The sequence below is a fragment of the Penicillium cinerascens genome (assembly GCF_028974065.1).
Source record: "Penicillium cinerascens strain IBT 15544 chromosome Unknown contig_5_segment0_segment0, whole genome shotgun sequence".
Taxonomy (NCBI): Eukaryota; Fungi; Ascomycota; class Eurotiomycetes; order Eurotiales; family Aspergillaceae; genus Penicillium; species Penicillium cinerascens.
In genome coordinates, this window is record NW_026695294.1 from 3311318 (window position 1) to 3325886 (window position 14569).

At 52.4% G+C, this 14569-nt stretch overlaps 6 protein-coding genes across 6 annotated transcripts; 2 read left to right on the forward strand and 4 right to left on the reverse strand.

The window, feature by feature from the left end:
• Positions 1–567: 567 nt before the first annotated feature.
• N7498_005730 (uncharacterized protein) lies at positions 568–3326 on the reverse strand (the record flags this gene model as incomplete). The annotated part of the gene is made up of 6 exons (XM_058452792.1): positions 568–941; positions 995–1144; positions 1196–1262; positions 1314–2057; positions 2108–3036; positions 3089–3326. 6 exons carry the CDS (start codon positions 3324–3326, stop codon positions 568–570), a joined length of 2502 nt encoding a protein of 833 aa, XP_058309330.1.
• Positions 3327–3896: 570 nt separating this feature from the next.
• On the reverse strand, positions 3897–5781 carry N7498_005731 (uncharacterized protein; the record flags this gene model as incomplete). Its single annotated transcript, XM_058452793.1, has 3 exons — positions 3897–5441; positions 5491–5698; positions 5750–5781. The coding sequence occupies 3 exons, from the start codon at positions 5779–5781 to the stop codon at positions 3897–3899; spliced, it is 1785 nt and encodes a 594-aa protein (XP_058309331.1).
• Positions 5782–7134: 1353 nt separating this feature from the next.
• Positions 7135–7989, reverse strand: N7498_005732 (uncharacterized protein; the record flags this gene model as incomplete). The annotated part of the gene is made up of 1 exon (XM_058452794.1): positions 7135–7989. The coding sequence occupies one exon, from the start codon at positions 7987–7989 to the stop codon at positions 7135–7137; it is 855 nt and encodes a 284-aa protein (XP_058309332.1).
• Positions 7990–9025: 1036 nt separating this feature from the next.
• On the reverse strand, positions 9026–10789 carry N7498_005733 (uncharacterized protein; the record flags this gene model as incomplete). Its single annotated transcript, XM_058452795.1, has 3 exons — positions 9026–9940; positions 9998–10141; positions 10214–10789. 3 exons carry the CDS (start codon positions 10787–10789, stop codon positions 9026–9028), a joined length of 1635 nt encoding a protein of 544 aa, XP_058309333.1.
• A 655-nt stretch (positions 10790–11444) lies between these two features.
• On the forward strand, positions 11445–12260 carry N7498_005734 (uncharacterized protein; the record flags this gene model as incomplete). The annotated part of the gene is made up of 1 exon (XM_058452796.1): positions 11445–12260. One exon carries the CDS (start codon positions 11445–11447, stop codon positions 12258–12260), a length of 816 nt encoding a protein of 271 aa, XP_058309334.1.
• Positions 12261–12662: 402 nt separating this feature from the next.
• On the forward strand, positions 12663–13462 carry N7498_005735 (uncharacterized protein; the record flags this gene model as incomplete). The annotated part of the gene is made up of 3 exons (XM_058452797.1): positions 12663–12686; positions 12778–12873; positions 12995–13462. 3 exons carry the CDS (start codon positions 12663–12665, stop codon positions 13460–13462), a joined length of 588 nt encoding a protein of 195 aa, XP_058309335.1.
• Between the last annotated feature and the right edge of the window lie 1107 nt (positions 13463–14569).

A 14569-nucleotide genomic window follows, 5' to 3' on the forward strand; every position in this document is an offset into this window, starting at 1 on the left:
TCAGGCAGAAACGAGGCAGAAATGTCATCTGTCTTTTCGTCGTTTGTCTCACAATGCGATTATACAGGACTGAAACAGGTCTCAAGTACTTTGGATTAATCGATCACTTTCTCTACTACATTCTACATATTGTGGTGGTTGTCGTAACCAGTCACCCTTCTTTGGGGTCTGCTTGTTTTGGTTTTCCTCCTTGAAGAAGCATCCACACTGTTCACCGTGTGGCCCCAGCGACCGATCCCCCCTTAGCCCTGCCCACACAATTATTTTTCCGGTGGAGTCCGCTAAGCCGACTAGAAGGTGCTAGAGGCTGGATGTGTCATAAAGAATACGGCTCGGTACCAGTGGATACTTGCAGGCAAGGGGAAAAGTCAGTCTCCAGGCTAAGCGGAAATATACTGCAGGTACGGGGTAGATCGGTAATGGATGCATTCATGTCGTTGCCCAAAGGACCTACTCAGAAAGAAAGCTGTAGAAGAGGGAGAAATAAGAATAGAGATAAAAATAGTTTATATGGAAGTTCTTTGTAATGACCACCGAACACCTTTTGATCCCATGCAACTTGCAAGACTAAGCCTCAGCTTCCTCCTCGGCCTCCACCTCTGCCCCCCCTTCTTCATTCTCAATAGCTGCATCCAGGTCCAACACGTCATAGCGCATACCATCACCATACAACACACACACCGCCCGTCGGCCTTTCCGTCCATTGACATCTAAATGCACGGGTTTCGCCTTGGGTCCAGATACCGCAAAGGTATGGCGAACCACGCCGGACTGAATCAGTGAAGAAAGATCCAACTGCATTGTCTGGGTTGTTAGCTTCCTATTAGTAGGACTAGCTTCGCAGTCTGTGTACTCAACCACCAGTGAGGGTGGATCGGTTTTCTCGATCTGTTGCGCCGAGGCAGGCTGGAAGGGAAAGTTCAAGAGGTAGGATGCTCCTTCTGTGTGAGAGGTCAGTAATCAAATGGGAATAATCGAAGGGGGTAGAACATACTGCTATCAGACCACAGGAGCATGAGGGTATTGTCTTCGACAAACTGTAGCTGGCGGATCTCTCCTTCATTGAGGGCAAGAGATGCAACGGATGTAGCTCTAGTCGAGCTGACGCCGTTTACTGAGTCGAGAACGGTGCGGTAGATGTAGACTGAAGGCAGATGTCAGTATCCATATCGAGAAGGGAGCAGGCATTACGAACATGATGACTTTGAGCTGGTCGATCTGGCAACGACGTAAATGGAGCAAGGTTTTTCTTCTTCCGCGTCCTTGAAACCAATTAGCATAACTTCATGAAAGTTACAAACCCAGGAACCCACCTCGTAGCACATCTTCAGATCGAGGACACCCCAATCACAATCCGCATGAAGCGTAAGCGGAGACCGGTGCAGAATACCTCTGCGCTGGGTCAGCGCAATCTCCGCAAACACCTTCTCGAACTGGACACCCAGTCGCTTCGTCAGATCATTCAGCTTAGGAGCATCCACAGAAGCTCCATTCCCGCCATTGTCTTGGGCCTGACGCTGGTGCTGGAGTAACGATTTGAAATCGTCATAGAACGACCGGTCATGGCCATCAGGAAGCCACTTATCGGCAGGGGGCTGTGGAGCTGGGGGCATACCCAATATGGGCAGCTGCCGAATGAAATTGCGAAGCACACTCTTTTGCAGAGCGCCGGTTATGTACTTCGTGGTTTGAGGGACGTCGAACGGGTCTCTTTTTTCGAGGAGTTCTTCCTCGGTCTGTGACAAGGGTTCACTGCTGAGGATTAGGATTTCATGGCGGAGCCACCTAGAGAAGACGGTGAACTGATCCAGCTCCTCATTCGTATGGATGAGGATACGATGGGACAGTAGCTGCAGACAATCGAGTGTCTCGACGATTCCCTTTAGTTTTGGAGTATCCAAACCGAGGACATCGCTGAGCTTGTGGAACTTGGACAATCCGACAAGTCGGCTGATGAGTACTTGGCTTCGCTCCAGCGCTGGAAGAAGGTTTTCGTGAGTCAAACGTCGGATGTTCTCATATCCGCCTGCGACAGCCTTATCCCATCGCTTGTGTCCCTATGCCATCTGTTAGCACTGGCGTTGTCCATAATGCAGAATCCACATACTCTTTCTCCAACAATATCCACAAGAAACTCCTTCATCGGCTCAAAGGCATGACCCGTAGCCACCAGATGATAAATCGCGGTTGTAAAATCGCACTGGCACTTCTCCTCCAAGTCCATATTGACGCTACGCAGGAAGCGGAAAGGCAGCTCTTGAGCATTTTTCCATTCGAGTTCGATCTGCCGCTGTACCTGCCCGATGTAACGGAGCAGATTCTGCAGCTGAGTCGTCTTTGACGCGAGAAGGGACAAGTACCGCCCTGACTTGGTAATGAAGCGCAGATCCAGAGTGACAAGTTTCAGAGGGGCTTGCTCTTGGCCTGTGGCGGGTGATGCCAGCAAGGCATGCGTGGAGCTTAGCGGGTGCGAGGCATGGCGAAGGATTTGGCACGATTCGGCCTTGCCGGTGGATTCGCCAACGGGGAGCGAGCCGATCTCGAAGCAGTCAAATATGCGTAGGTGCACGGTTCCATCGTCAAATCCGACAAAAAGGACATCCACGGAGTCGCCGTTGTCCTTGGAAGAGTGGAAGATGGCGTCGATTGAAGCCCGCGAGCTGAACAGATCGTCTTCGGTACCGGTAGCGGGGAGGGTGCTCAGCTTAGGAAGAGAACTTTCAATGTCTAACATGGACAGTTCTCTGGGCAAGTCGGCCTTCAGTACGGCGACTGCTTTGGATGAATGAACGCTAGGTGTCAGGAGATCCTCAATGGTGATTTGGCCTGCAGACTCATGCAGATGTCGCTGCGCAGCTTTGCTGTCTGTGAAATTGACACCCCATCCCAGAGAGGCCACCTTGGGGGGCTTCTGGTCAGAAGTAGGGGCATCATCTTTCTGGCCCTCGTACGCCGGGTAGTGATGCACAGTCTTGCCGCTGTACGCGCTGATGATGCGGACCGTACCATCCCCACAAGCGACGGCAAGGAAACGTCCTGGAGAGATGTCAATGTCATTCAGCAGGATGCTCGGGCCAGGAAAACATACCATTGCCCTTCCACGCGAGAGCCCTGACTTCGCCATCCCCCTCGTCCTCGCCTAGATACGGATCGCCCTCAAACGAGCCTCCAAACACCTTCTGCCCATTGAGTCGAAAGACGCGGAGCTCGTCATCCTCCGTCGCGAGGGCGATCAGGTCCATCGAGGGACAGTACGCCAGGGCGCTGAGTTTACATTTTGACGGCAGGGTCTTCTCCCCGACCGGGGTGAGCTGGGGCGCCTCCATGGTTGTTTGTGGCGGATGAGCTGAATCAGCCCATCCTTCTTTGCAACGAAATGGGAGGGCCACGGCTTGAGTGTTTCTGTTGCTGTTTTCCTGTGAAGTGTTGATCGCGGGTGGAGATAGGGATTCTTGGCACTTGGTTGGGCGCGGGTGCGCCATGGCCGGTTGTGTGCAGCCCTTGTTCCACTTGCGCGCAATTTGATCGTGAATGCGAGCCCTGGATCAGTGGAATTCGCGGTTGGTTTGGTCTTGGCTACGATGCTGCTTCTCTCACTTGGGATTTTGGGGGAATTTGGGAAATTTGCTCGTTAATTGCAATTCATTGTTACGTTACAGCCGGACCAAGGCGATGTTACAAAAGGGCTTAAGCACTTTATTCCATTAATTTGTCTTTTCAAGGTATTTTTCTATTTCTAAACGTCTCTTTGAATACGCTCGGACGGTGTCATGATGGCCTACTCAAGCCCATTTACAATACTCGTTGGTTCACGGGTAATCTTGTTCTATGCTTTGATTTCGTAGCAAAATACAGGAGTGGCCAGCACTCATCTAGCTAATAAGCGAATGTACATATTAAAATGGTTCCCCATCCATCTCAGTTTGGATCATGTTCTTCAAGTAACTGAGTTCATCCAACATCTCCTGCATGGTGGGGTTGCCGTGAAGCGACGCATTACTATGCTGGGAATCCACGTTCTTCCTTCGTCTGTCGTCGTCATTGGCCTCGTTTTCTGGCCCTTGCATTTCCGACAAGATAATTGGAGATCCATCCGGGCTGCGTGATAAGGAAAGTGCCTGCATAGACTCGATGGCACTAAACAGGGCTGCGTGACGTTTCGGGTTGCTTTCAACCTCTTCCATCGGCTCGATTCCAAGCCCCGAGCCGTGAGAAGGAGACATGGAAACAGTGAGTTGGGGAAGGGTATTCAAGTTCCACGTCGGGACATCATCGGATGCTGAGTTCGGGGAGGACGGCTTGGAATACACGGTCAGATGCGGAGTGTTGGGGTCCGTGTTGGTCGCAGCATCGTTGTGTTGCGCCAGGTCTGGTGTCCCCCATTCCTCTGGAGTCGGGGACTCGTTCGGCCCGTTGAATGTCGATGCGGAGACCATCGACTCGGGCGAGGTGTCTTCAGCTTCGGTATCGGTGCTCCATTCTGAGAAGCGACTTTGTTCTACTACGCGAGAAAGGATCGACTCGTCCGTCGTGGCCGTCATGCTTGAGAAGTAGCTGCGCGGGACCTGGGCATCCATTGCCTTATCCCTTTCGTCGATGGCACGCACCGCCTCGTCCATCACGGAGGACGGCGTGTTGGGAAGCGAGGGAAGTCGCTTTTCCTGCGGATCTGGGCCCGTTGGCGTCGACATGTCGCTAGAGCTTTGCTCGTCGGGTATAGCATCCTTGATAGCCTGGGTTTCGTTGAGCCATCTGGAAGCACTATTTTGGCGACGATGTGGCCGAGTCTCTACCGTGAGAAGATTTTTGGCCTGGACTGCATTGGCCTTCATTGCACGGCGACTTTGAATGGTCGACGGTCCGGGCATGTCGTTGATCTTGCCGGTGGACACCGGGCCGGCACTAAGCTTGATCCCAGGTATATCGCGACCATCTTCGAAGAAACGTTCTTTGCGTGGAGTTCCAGCATGTGTTTTCGATCTGGATAGGGCCTGTTTGTGGCCCTCCATCTCATTGGGAGACCGATTGGAAGATCGAAATGCTTCGCGAATCTCAGGGAATGCCGGAGAAACAGAGCGTTCGTTTGTCGCCTGCTTGCCGTACTTGGCGCTTATCGGCTGAGAAGCACTCCGATGAATCAAGCTACCGCCAGGTGAAACACTGCTGAGCTCCGCGGCAGGCTGGTAATTCGCCGCGGAGGTCTGGAGACGAGTGGGAGAAGGCTTCGGAGGCTTCCGCGGGTTCATGAACTTGTCCTCCGGGTTCATAGTTCGATAATCGGACTTTTGCGAGCTGCCACTGTTTGAACGCCCATGAGACCGACTGTCAGGCAGAATGATAGGCACATTGAGCACGTTGAGTGGCTGTCCCGGGAGCAGGGGACACTGGGTGGTGACAGGCTCTGCTTCATTAAAGTGCTCCGCGTCGTCATCCAGCAAGTACTTCTTTTGGTCAGCGTCGCTGCGCTCAATGATAGTCTGGGTTACTCACGTAGTACCAGTAGGTTGCTCCCATCTTCAGACCCCCCGTACGCCACTGGGGGTTGTCGCCAGGCCCGTCGCCCATGATGTCCGTGAAGGTATGGCATCCTTTCCAATGTCCGGACCCAGCCCGCTTGTCCCTTTCCATCGCATACGGCTTCGAGAAATTGTCCCATGATCCGAGCAGCTTGACCGATCGGATCTCGGGTTTGGTAATTCTAAACCAGATCAGTCTGCAACATTCACCACATATGGGGTGAGACACTCACAGCAGGAAAGTCATAAGGGTGGTCGATATCATTGCAAAGCAACAATCGCTCAGAAAAGAGATGTCTCAACCGGCCAACAATGCGATGATATAAGCGATGCAAACGGCCCAATGCAGACAAAAGAGAAAAGAGAAATAAGAACGATGCTAAAGGACCAAAAGAAAGTAAACACCCCCAGTATATTACAGTACAAAATGCAATGCAGAGAAAAAAAAATGAAGTCGAAGAGTAACGAGGACAAGAGAAACGAAGTTCCGAGTAGAATATAAAGTAAACAAAAGCCCAGAGCCCAGCCCAGACAGTTGTTTCTATAATTACAGCGGCACAGCGTCGCCGTTTCAGGGACCGGAGAATAGAGTAGTGGCGGTGTAGTTTCAGAATCGGACAGGGCCGAAGACAGTCACCCCAATTGCCATGGCCTGACAACAGGAGGCTTCCGACGCGGATGCTTCAGGAACCGCGCAATTTCCAGGCACACTGCAGGGCGACAAGTGCGTCCAATGAGGATGGGCGAACGCGTAGCGCCGGTACACACGGATGTTCCTGCGTCCAGGATCCCGGCGCCTCGAGAGACCGCGGTGTTCAGGGGACGTGGGTCTGAATTCTGTGACGGATTCAGGGTATGTGTTGGCGAGGTTGAATTGGCGAGAGAATCGATTTCGATTTCGAGAGACGAGAGGGCAACAGAGCAGAGGTGGAAATTTCGGTGACGAGATCGGCGTTGCGGGGAATCCACGCTGCAAATGCCGATCGCGGGATAGGAAAGAGGTGGAGTCGCAGAGCTGAAGACTTCAATAATGCCGGACACGGCACGATAGTCGGGATTGCGTATGGTGAGTGGCATGGACCTTCGCAGTAGAAAGCTTCACCGTAGAAGATATCAACGATGGCATTGAGGCAAATAAATAAGGGGCAGATTATCATCATCATCGGTGGCGTGGCTCTTGCAGTACCATGGTTCGCAGATCTCCACGGACGCGACATGCAAGGTACATTCTACCCGAGTCGCGGACTATAGAGCGGTCTTGCGGCGGACGGGAACAGCCATAAAACTCATCACTTGTGATGACCTGCAGATGAGCTACGCCACCAGCAGGGATAATTCGCCGAATCAAGTGCCGAATCAGCGCGTCATTGGTGATCTGGAGTTCGGCCCAGAAACTCCACTCGGGCGGTTCCTGAAAAGGTGGCGGCGCTTGCAAATGATACGTCGTTTCAGCTCTGTAGATCCTGGGCAATGTAGCTTTCTATGTGGCAAATACCCCTGGGTACTTTAGAAGATGCTATAGGAGGTTTATTATATTAGGAACAGGATTTCATTAAAGCTCGTCATCATGCCTCAATGCCAGAAAGAATCCCCCCGACTATCCCAACGATACACCGGATCAAACCCGTCGCCGATCTAACTTCTTATTTACAGCCCCCAACACACACTTCAAAATCCCATCCGCATCTAATGTCTGCCCCTGCCTCCCGCGCCACGGCACCGTATCTACGATATCACGAAGTCGCCCATCACGACACCATTTCCCCAAATCATCATCTAGCTCCTGCAAATACCTCCGCACATTGGCATCATCACCAATCTGGAAGAACTGAATCCCAATCTGCCACGGCAGCGCATTAACCCGGGGATTGTCCAGCGTCTTAGCCACCTGGACAATAACACTCTCCGCATCATCCGTAAACTCGCCATCCGTAATTGTAATGATATTAATCGGCTTCACGAGCGCTGACGTGTTCCCGCTCTGCATCTGCTCCACGCGCCGCAGATACGGCGTCAAGATCTCAAGCAATCGGCGTCCAACCGGCGTCGAGCCGCGCGGACGTACACCGTGGAATATTTCCTGGACGTCTGCTGCCGTGGTAATATTATTATAGGAGCCGGCTTCGCCAGAGGTGCGGTGGTTTAGGAAGCGGATATCGATCCCGTCACTGTCGTACTGTGTGCAGATTGGAGCGATCGCTGCAATGGCTTCTTCGGCTTCGCGCCAGCGAGACCCGCTCATGCTGGAGCTGTCGTCGACTAGGAAGATGGTGTCGAAGTCTTTGAGGAATGAGTATTGGGAGTCTGAGTCTCTGTATGTCTTGGTAACATTGCGAGATTTGTAGTCCGGGGAGTCGTAGGCTGGTGGATCCCACATGTTGGTTTTCTTAGATCCGCGGCGATGCATTGTGAATAGGCTGCGGTTGCGGTTGCGAGGCTTGGACTGGGGCTCTGTAGATTTGCTGTTCCCCATGGTGATGGCTGGGGTGATTGGTAGGGCGGAACCGCGATGGCGATGATTGCTGTGGCTTGATGGGAATGAAGACCACAATGGCGGAGGGGCTTTTCGTTCAAATAAAGGCATTACGGTATCTGCTGATAGATGATGCAAACGGTAGGCAATAGAAATCGCAGTAGAGTTCGTTTGTCCCAGGGGATCTGTAGAGTATAATAATCTCGGGAACACGGGATTCCAGAACAGAAAACATTCATTTCTTATATCTTTGCTCTGACAGCGTTGCCACTATTCCATCGATGCCTAGGGCCCCCTTTGTGGACCTAGGGTACCAGGGCAGAGAACGAGGCTTCATTCAAGGCATTCATGCGGCTGTTCGCGGCCCGAGTCAGACGAGGATGAAAAGGTCCATCACATGAGCCTCAATGAAACCACTGTTTGATACGCCAACTAACGACAAAGAATGACTAGTGCGGGTCGCTATATGAGACCCGAACCGCCCAAGGCTGATCGGGCTGGTGCTGACATTCATAGTTCATGATTTATAGGGCTATGCACAATTCTATGGTTCACAGGGCACGTACTGCCCGTTTTGTTAATTAAAATAACACCTGGGCCCATGCCGGAGCGCCGGAGGGGCTCTTTTGACTGTTGTTCTTCGAGTCAAAAGGGTTGGGCTGGCATGGGGCCATCGGTATACCCGGGCGGAGTCTACACTGCCCCGCCCCGCGCTCCACAAAGGAGGACTCGAGGCGGAGCACCGACCACCCTTTAACCGGCAACCAGCGCGATCAAACAAAATTGGCCAATGAATGAAAAATCAATATTTTGGTGGACCGATGGGATCATTCCATGGACCCGATGAGGGGGCTTCAGTAATAGTAAGGTAGTAAAGTAGTATCGTTATCGTGATGTGTTCCAACGCTTTCCAAGTTCAGAGCTTCTTTCCTGGCGGCTGCGCCCCAGCAGAAATGAAGAAGAATTTGCAGAAAATGAAATTATATGCAATCTTGAATATAGAGAATGGGAATAGTTCGTGCAACATTGAGGGGTTTCAAAATCCCTCATCCACTGAGGCGGGAATTGTATCAACGGGAAGGTTGATCAGTGAAACGGACCTCTTCTTCGGCACAATAGTCGAGCCAGCAGATATAGCAGGCTCTTCGGTAATAGCGCTTTCGTCCTCTTCGAGTACATGATGAAGAATACCCGGGTCGGATGCGACAATGTCCATCAGAGCGAGAGCCTGGTCTAGACCCATGGTGTTGCCAATCATCCTCAAGCATGACACCACCCACCGACGTTGGCTATGACTCGGACTCTCGACCACACCGGCTAGGAACAGGGGCCATAGGAGCATAAGCCCACCGATGTAACTCTCCGGGGGAGGAAAGTTCGGTGAGGCATCTTTCTGATTTGCACCGAGGTGGAAAGGCACACTGCGGCAAATGTCGAGAGACAGACGCTGAATGGTAGATCGGAGAGATTTGCAATGAAGGCGGATTTCATCCGATAGGGACCTCAGAGAGGACGAGTGGGACATTTGCCTGATGTGAGACAGGATGATCTCGCTGACAATAATTCGCGCGCAACGGTATTGGTTCCACGTGCTGCAAACCCAGAGATTTTGATACACATGATATTGGTCGTCGTACGTGGCTATCCCACGACATCTTTCTTGGAATGGGAAGTCATAAGGTGATTTCGTGAGGGTCTCGTAGTTGAAATCGGGTGGCAGTGCTGCGAGCCAGGCAATCAGATCAGCCTCGATGGCCGAGGCGGCGGCGATGATCTCGCTCTCATTGTTGAATCTTTCCGCAAGGAGATCTGCGCGGAAATTGGATAGTTTACCGATGATGATGACCAAACGGTTGGTGTGGGCTTCGCTAGGTCGGAGAAACATGGCGAACTTTGTGCACTCCAGTAATGACTCTGGTACTCGAGTGTCCCGTTGAATGCAGCTTATAGTCTGCCCGCGATGTTAGTTTTATGGTGGAATGGACAAGGGTTGATTGAGATAACCCACAATTTGATATCGCAAATGCATGAAAAGACGAAGACCAGCTTCAGTCTTAAGCTGTTCTGTACCCCGCAAATCAAGCAGGGCAGTGGCCCCAGTTATATGATTAGTCCATAAATCGATATCCTGCGGGGCTCTCGATGTGACAACCTGTATAAGGAGTTAGCGTCAGTCCTGTGCGATCCTTCGCGTGGTGGAGAACAATCCACTCGAGTGTCTTACTTCATATATGGCGAGGAGCACGACGGCCCCCAGTGCTTGATTAGTCTTGGCTTCTTCCACGTCGGCCAAAGCAGTGTTTAGCAGATTGAGGGCGGCCACATATTCCTTTCGCGCCACTTCTCTAAGCGAGTTTACTTTCCTAACCCGGGAGAGCATTGCGGACGAAACAGCAACAATACTTGACTGCATGGCCCGTTGACTGACCGTGCCTCCCGGCTCCGTCAGAAACTTGGTGACAAAGTCACTCATCCAAAACGTCCCCGGGAAGGCATTGGACCGCAGGAAATAGCAGATAGCCTCCTGCTGAGACGGCGCAGCGGGCGGTTGGACCTCGAGAGGTATCAGCCATCGATCCGGCATAAACATATCAAACTGTGGATCTGAGTTGAAGTCGAACGAGTTCGGATCCACCGAGACGGTAAGCTCGGACGTCAAGCTCCCGTCTGGGGAAGTAATGCGAGGTGATCGCGCTGGTGACCGTTTCTGTCTAGGAGCAGATGGAGCAGGAGAAACCGAAGAACTAGAAGAGCCCGCCTCCGCCTTGCGCATCACTGATTTGCTCTCGTCCCGGAACATCAGCGACAGTTGGTCCCGATATCCGGGGCAGTCCCGCCTGGCCCTCACGCATTGTGAGCATGCCGGCCGAACCTGGTCGCATCGGATCTTCCTCGTCCTGCACTGGCCGCAGCCTTTACTTGGCTTTCCACAATAAACCATGGCGTAGAGATATGGCCCATCAAATCCTCGAGGGGCAAGACGGTAATTAAGAGCCGGCACTGGCCGAGCAGCCACTTGCACCGCCCTCGCCGAATCGGCCGAATCAGGAATAGCGCATCCAAGGCGGGGTGTGGACGGTAAGCGCTAGACCTAATCGGGTAACCATTGCGGTAGGTTTGGCAAAAGCTTGGTCGATCTTAAAGATTTCTCCCACTATTCCTTTTTTCTCACTTGCTTTTTCGCTGATGCCTGATAACTTGCAGTCAAGCCTCATTCTAGAAGGGTGCCACTGTCCTAATGTAGCTGAATTTGAGAGCTTCGTCGACTCAGCCACAAATGGCCTTTTGTCGAAATTAGTATGCACATCGGTAAATAGGACTATATAATCCAGGATATCCTCGACGACATGAAGTCAATCAGACCAACCCATTCCAATATATTGCGCAGTCACCCCAACTGGAGATCAACCCTAACTATCCTGTGGTCTATCCAAAGACGATCTTGAAACACCACAATGACTCTCTCCTACCACCACGCCATCTCCGTCCTCCAACTAATTATCTACCTTCCCTCCATCTTCCTGGCCGCATTCCTCGTCTACCGCCATGGCCTCCGCACAAACAGCGGCTTCATTTTCCTCACAACCTTCTCTCTGACCCGCGTCGTCGGCGCATGCTGCGACCTTGCATCCATCAGCAACCCATCTACGGGTCTCTTCACCGCCGCCGCAATCTGTAGCGCCGTTGGATTGTCCCCGTTGATGCTTGCATGCGTCGGCCTCCTCTCTCGAGCCAACTTGTCCATCCAGCACACAACCAGCCGACCGGCCCTTCCGTCGACTGCTTTCTCCCTTTTCAGAATTCTCACGGTCGTCGCAATGGCAATCAGTATCGCCGGCATCACTGCCAACATGTCTGCGGAGGGACTTGCACATCCCGATATCAAGACCAAGGTCGGCATGATTCTCTACCTGGTCTCATGGGCGGCTATGGTCCTCATCCTTCTGGTCGTCACCAGTCGGCGCAGCTCTCTGGAGCGCGGCGAGCACCGCACTCTGTTGGCAGTTGCCATCTCTTCGCCGTTCATTTTGGTCCGCGTCATCTACGCAACCCTCATTTGGTTCTTGCACAACGGTACCTTCAGCATACTCAATGGCAATGAGACTGTGATCCTGGTCATGTCGGTTCTGGAAGAGTTTGTTGTTGTTATTGTCTGTCTTGGTGTTGGCATGACTTTGCGTGTCCGTAGCACGCAGGGCAGCCGGAGTAAGGGTGAGGAGGCTGCTATGCCTGATTATCCCTCCAAGCCGTTGGATGTGACGGACTCATAAAGCTCCTGTCATCATGTGGCTGGAAGGATAGATGGATTTTCTTTTATAGAGGTTTTTGACTTGATAGACTGGTTGCATAGCTTGGCGCATTGAGATTAGATATCTTTTTAATTCAAAACATGTTGTCCCTAAATTTTGAATCACTTCTCCTTGGAGGCTATTTATGAGTTTTGCATGGCTTGGCCGCTACGCCTCTGAATTGCTGACGGCGAGGTTTAAATTAAGAATTAAACGTATTAATCGTTATGTGAAGTTGTCACATCATGAAAACGGATCGTCCGAACGCTGGCAAAAACAGGGGGCTCAGCTACGAGCCCAAACAGAGAAACTGCAAGGCACAGAAAGTCCGGGGCAATTTGGCCGAGTCCCCTCCACTTCTCATTCACCACTCCACTGCGCCAAATGCCAGACCAGACCAAACCACACGTCACTACACATCCACAATCTCCTCCCGGAAGTGCCCATTCGGGTCCATCTCCTTGTTCTCATTGTAGATCCGCGACACTGTCTCCAACAGCGCCCGGCGGCGTCCGACGTTCTCGGCCTGCATCAAATTCTCCTGGTACTTATGCTCTTCGACCCCGTTAATACGGGTCTCGAGTACGGCCAGTTGGTAGGCCAGGGGCTCCAGCTCCTGTAAAAAAAAATATGTTAGTTTTCGCTCAATTGAGGACTCATATCTGACGATAAGGTGAGGGCAAACTTACTCGGTACCACCCCTTCCGACGTTCCAGGTTCTCGTCTTCGACAAGACACCGGGCCAATTCTTCTACGCATCCCCGAGCTTCCTGGATGCAGCTCTTATTGAGCTGGGCGATATTGCGGTTGTAGTTAACCGCGGAAGTGCGGGGAGCGGTCTCCCCAGAGCTCTGAATGGCAGAAGGGGTGCTCTCCAGGCTGGAGGAGGGCGACGGGATCAGGTCGGCGGCGGCAGAGATATCAGAGAAGCGCCCCTTGAGTCCAGCAATCTTTTTCTGCAGCTTCTCCCTCTTCTCTGCATGCCGCTTTTCCTTCAGTTGCTCCTCCGCGGGCCACCTCTCCTTCTCCATCTCGCTCTCGAGTTTGGGGCCCCGTCGCTGGGCCAGGCCAGACAAAACACGGCGCAGTTCCCCCAGGATCCCGGTCTGCTTGCCCCCCGAGATAACAAACCCACCTCCGCTGGTCTTCGTGATACCAGTCTGGATGATGTTCCCATCTGCTGATGAATGGTGGCAAAGAAGGTGTTCGAATTTGGATTGTTCGAACCGGAGTGGCACAGTAGAGACAGATCCTCCCTCAGAGGATGACTGCGAGGAGGGCGGCACAGGCTTGCGCGGGATCTTGAACGCGCTCGGCTGCGACGAAACAGAGCTGCTGGTGTCTGCGCTGGAGGGCATTTTTTCCTTCTCTCCACTGAATGCAGCATCGCGAATTGTGCGCGGGTGGAAGACCTTGCCAGAAATATACGGCTCGCTATACTTTGGAAGAGGCTCTGGCTTGGCCTTCAGACCCATGATCAGCTCTTCAGCGGTTGAAGAAATGCGCAGAACAGGTCCATAAAGGTTGGCGGGACTGGTCATAACTGCAGTGCGAGAGTGCCCGGTGGACTTGGAAGCGCGAGGGCTGCCAGGTCCATCCATGGATGCAACAGATCCAGCATAGATGGCATCTTCGCTGTCCTCACGTGGGACGCAGTGTATCTTGACGGTACCATCGGTGCCAGGTGAGATACCAGAGTGAAGGAGGTCCTGACCATCTGCCTCGCGAGTATTAGTAGTACCAGTTGCCTCAGCAAGAAGTACAGGGCACGGGATACGAGAGCCTTGGCCATTGCGCCGGGTACTCGTCAGTGAGCCGGGGGGAGTAGCATAAAAAGAACCTTTGATTATCAATTTAGCCTGAGCCTTCACATAAGGAGGATATTGAGTGAAGATACCTTGGACATCTTGCTTCGAGACCAGTGGAACAAGTGCAGATATGACGGGTCGTTTCCCACCTTTCCGCAAAATACCTTTTCCTGCAGTCGTCTCTGAAGAAGAACTGCCAGTTGAGGACTTGGTCAATTTACGGCGCGGGGGGTTGGCAGGAGAGGATGAATCTTCGATTATGGAGTTAGCCTGACCACTTTAATGTGTCTAGAACACCGAGGGAACATACTTTGAGCGCCATCTTGTCTCGGGGCTGGAACTTGCTTGGGTTGCTGCTTGGATTTGATTCCGTAGCGAGTCCGGAAGGTGTTAGAGAGCTTTCTGAGGGACCGAGGCGACCCAGCTTATGTTTCATGTTAGCCAAATCGACTTGAGTGAAGTGGCATTGTCAAAACATACTTT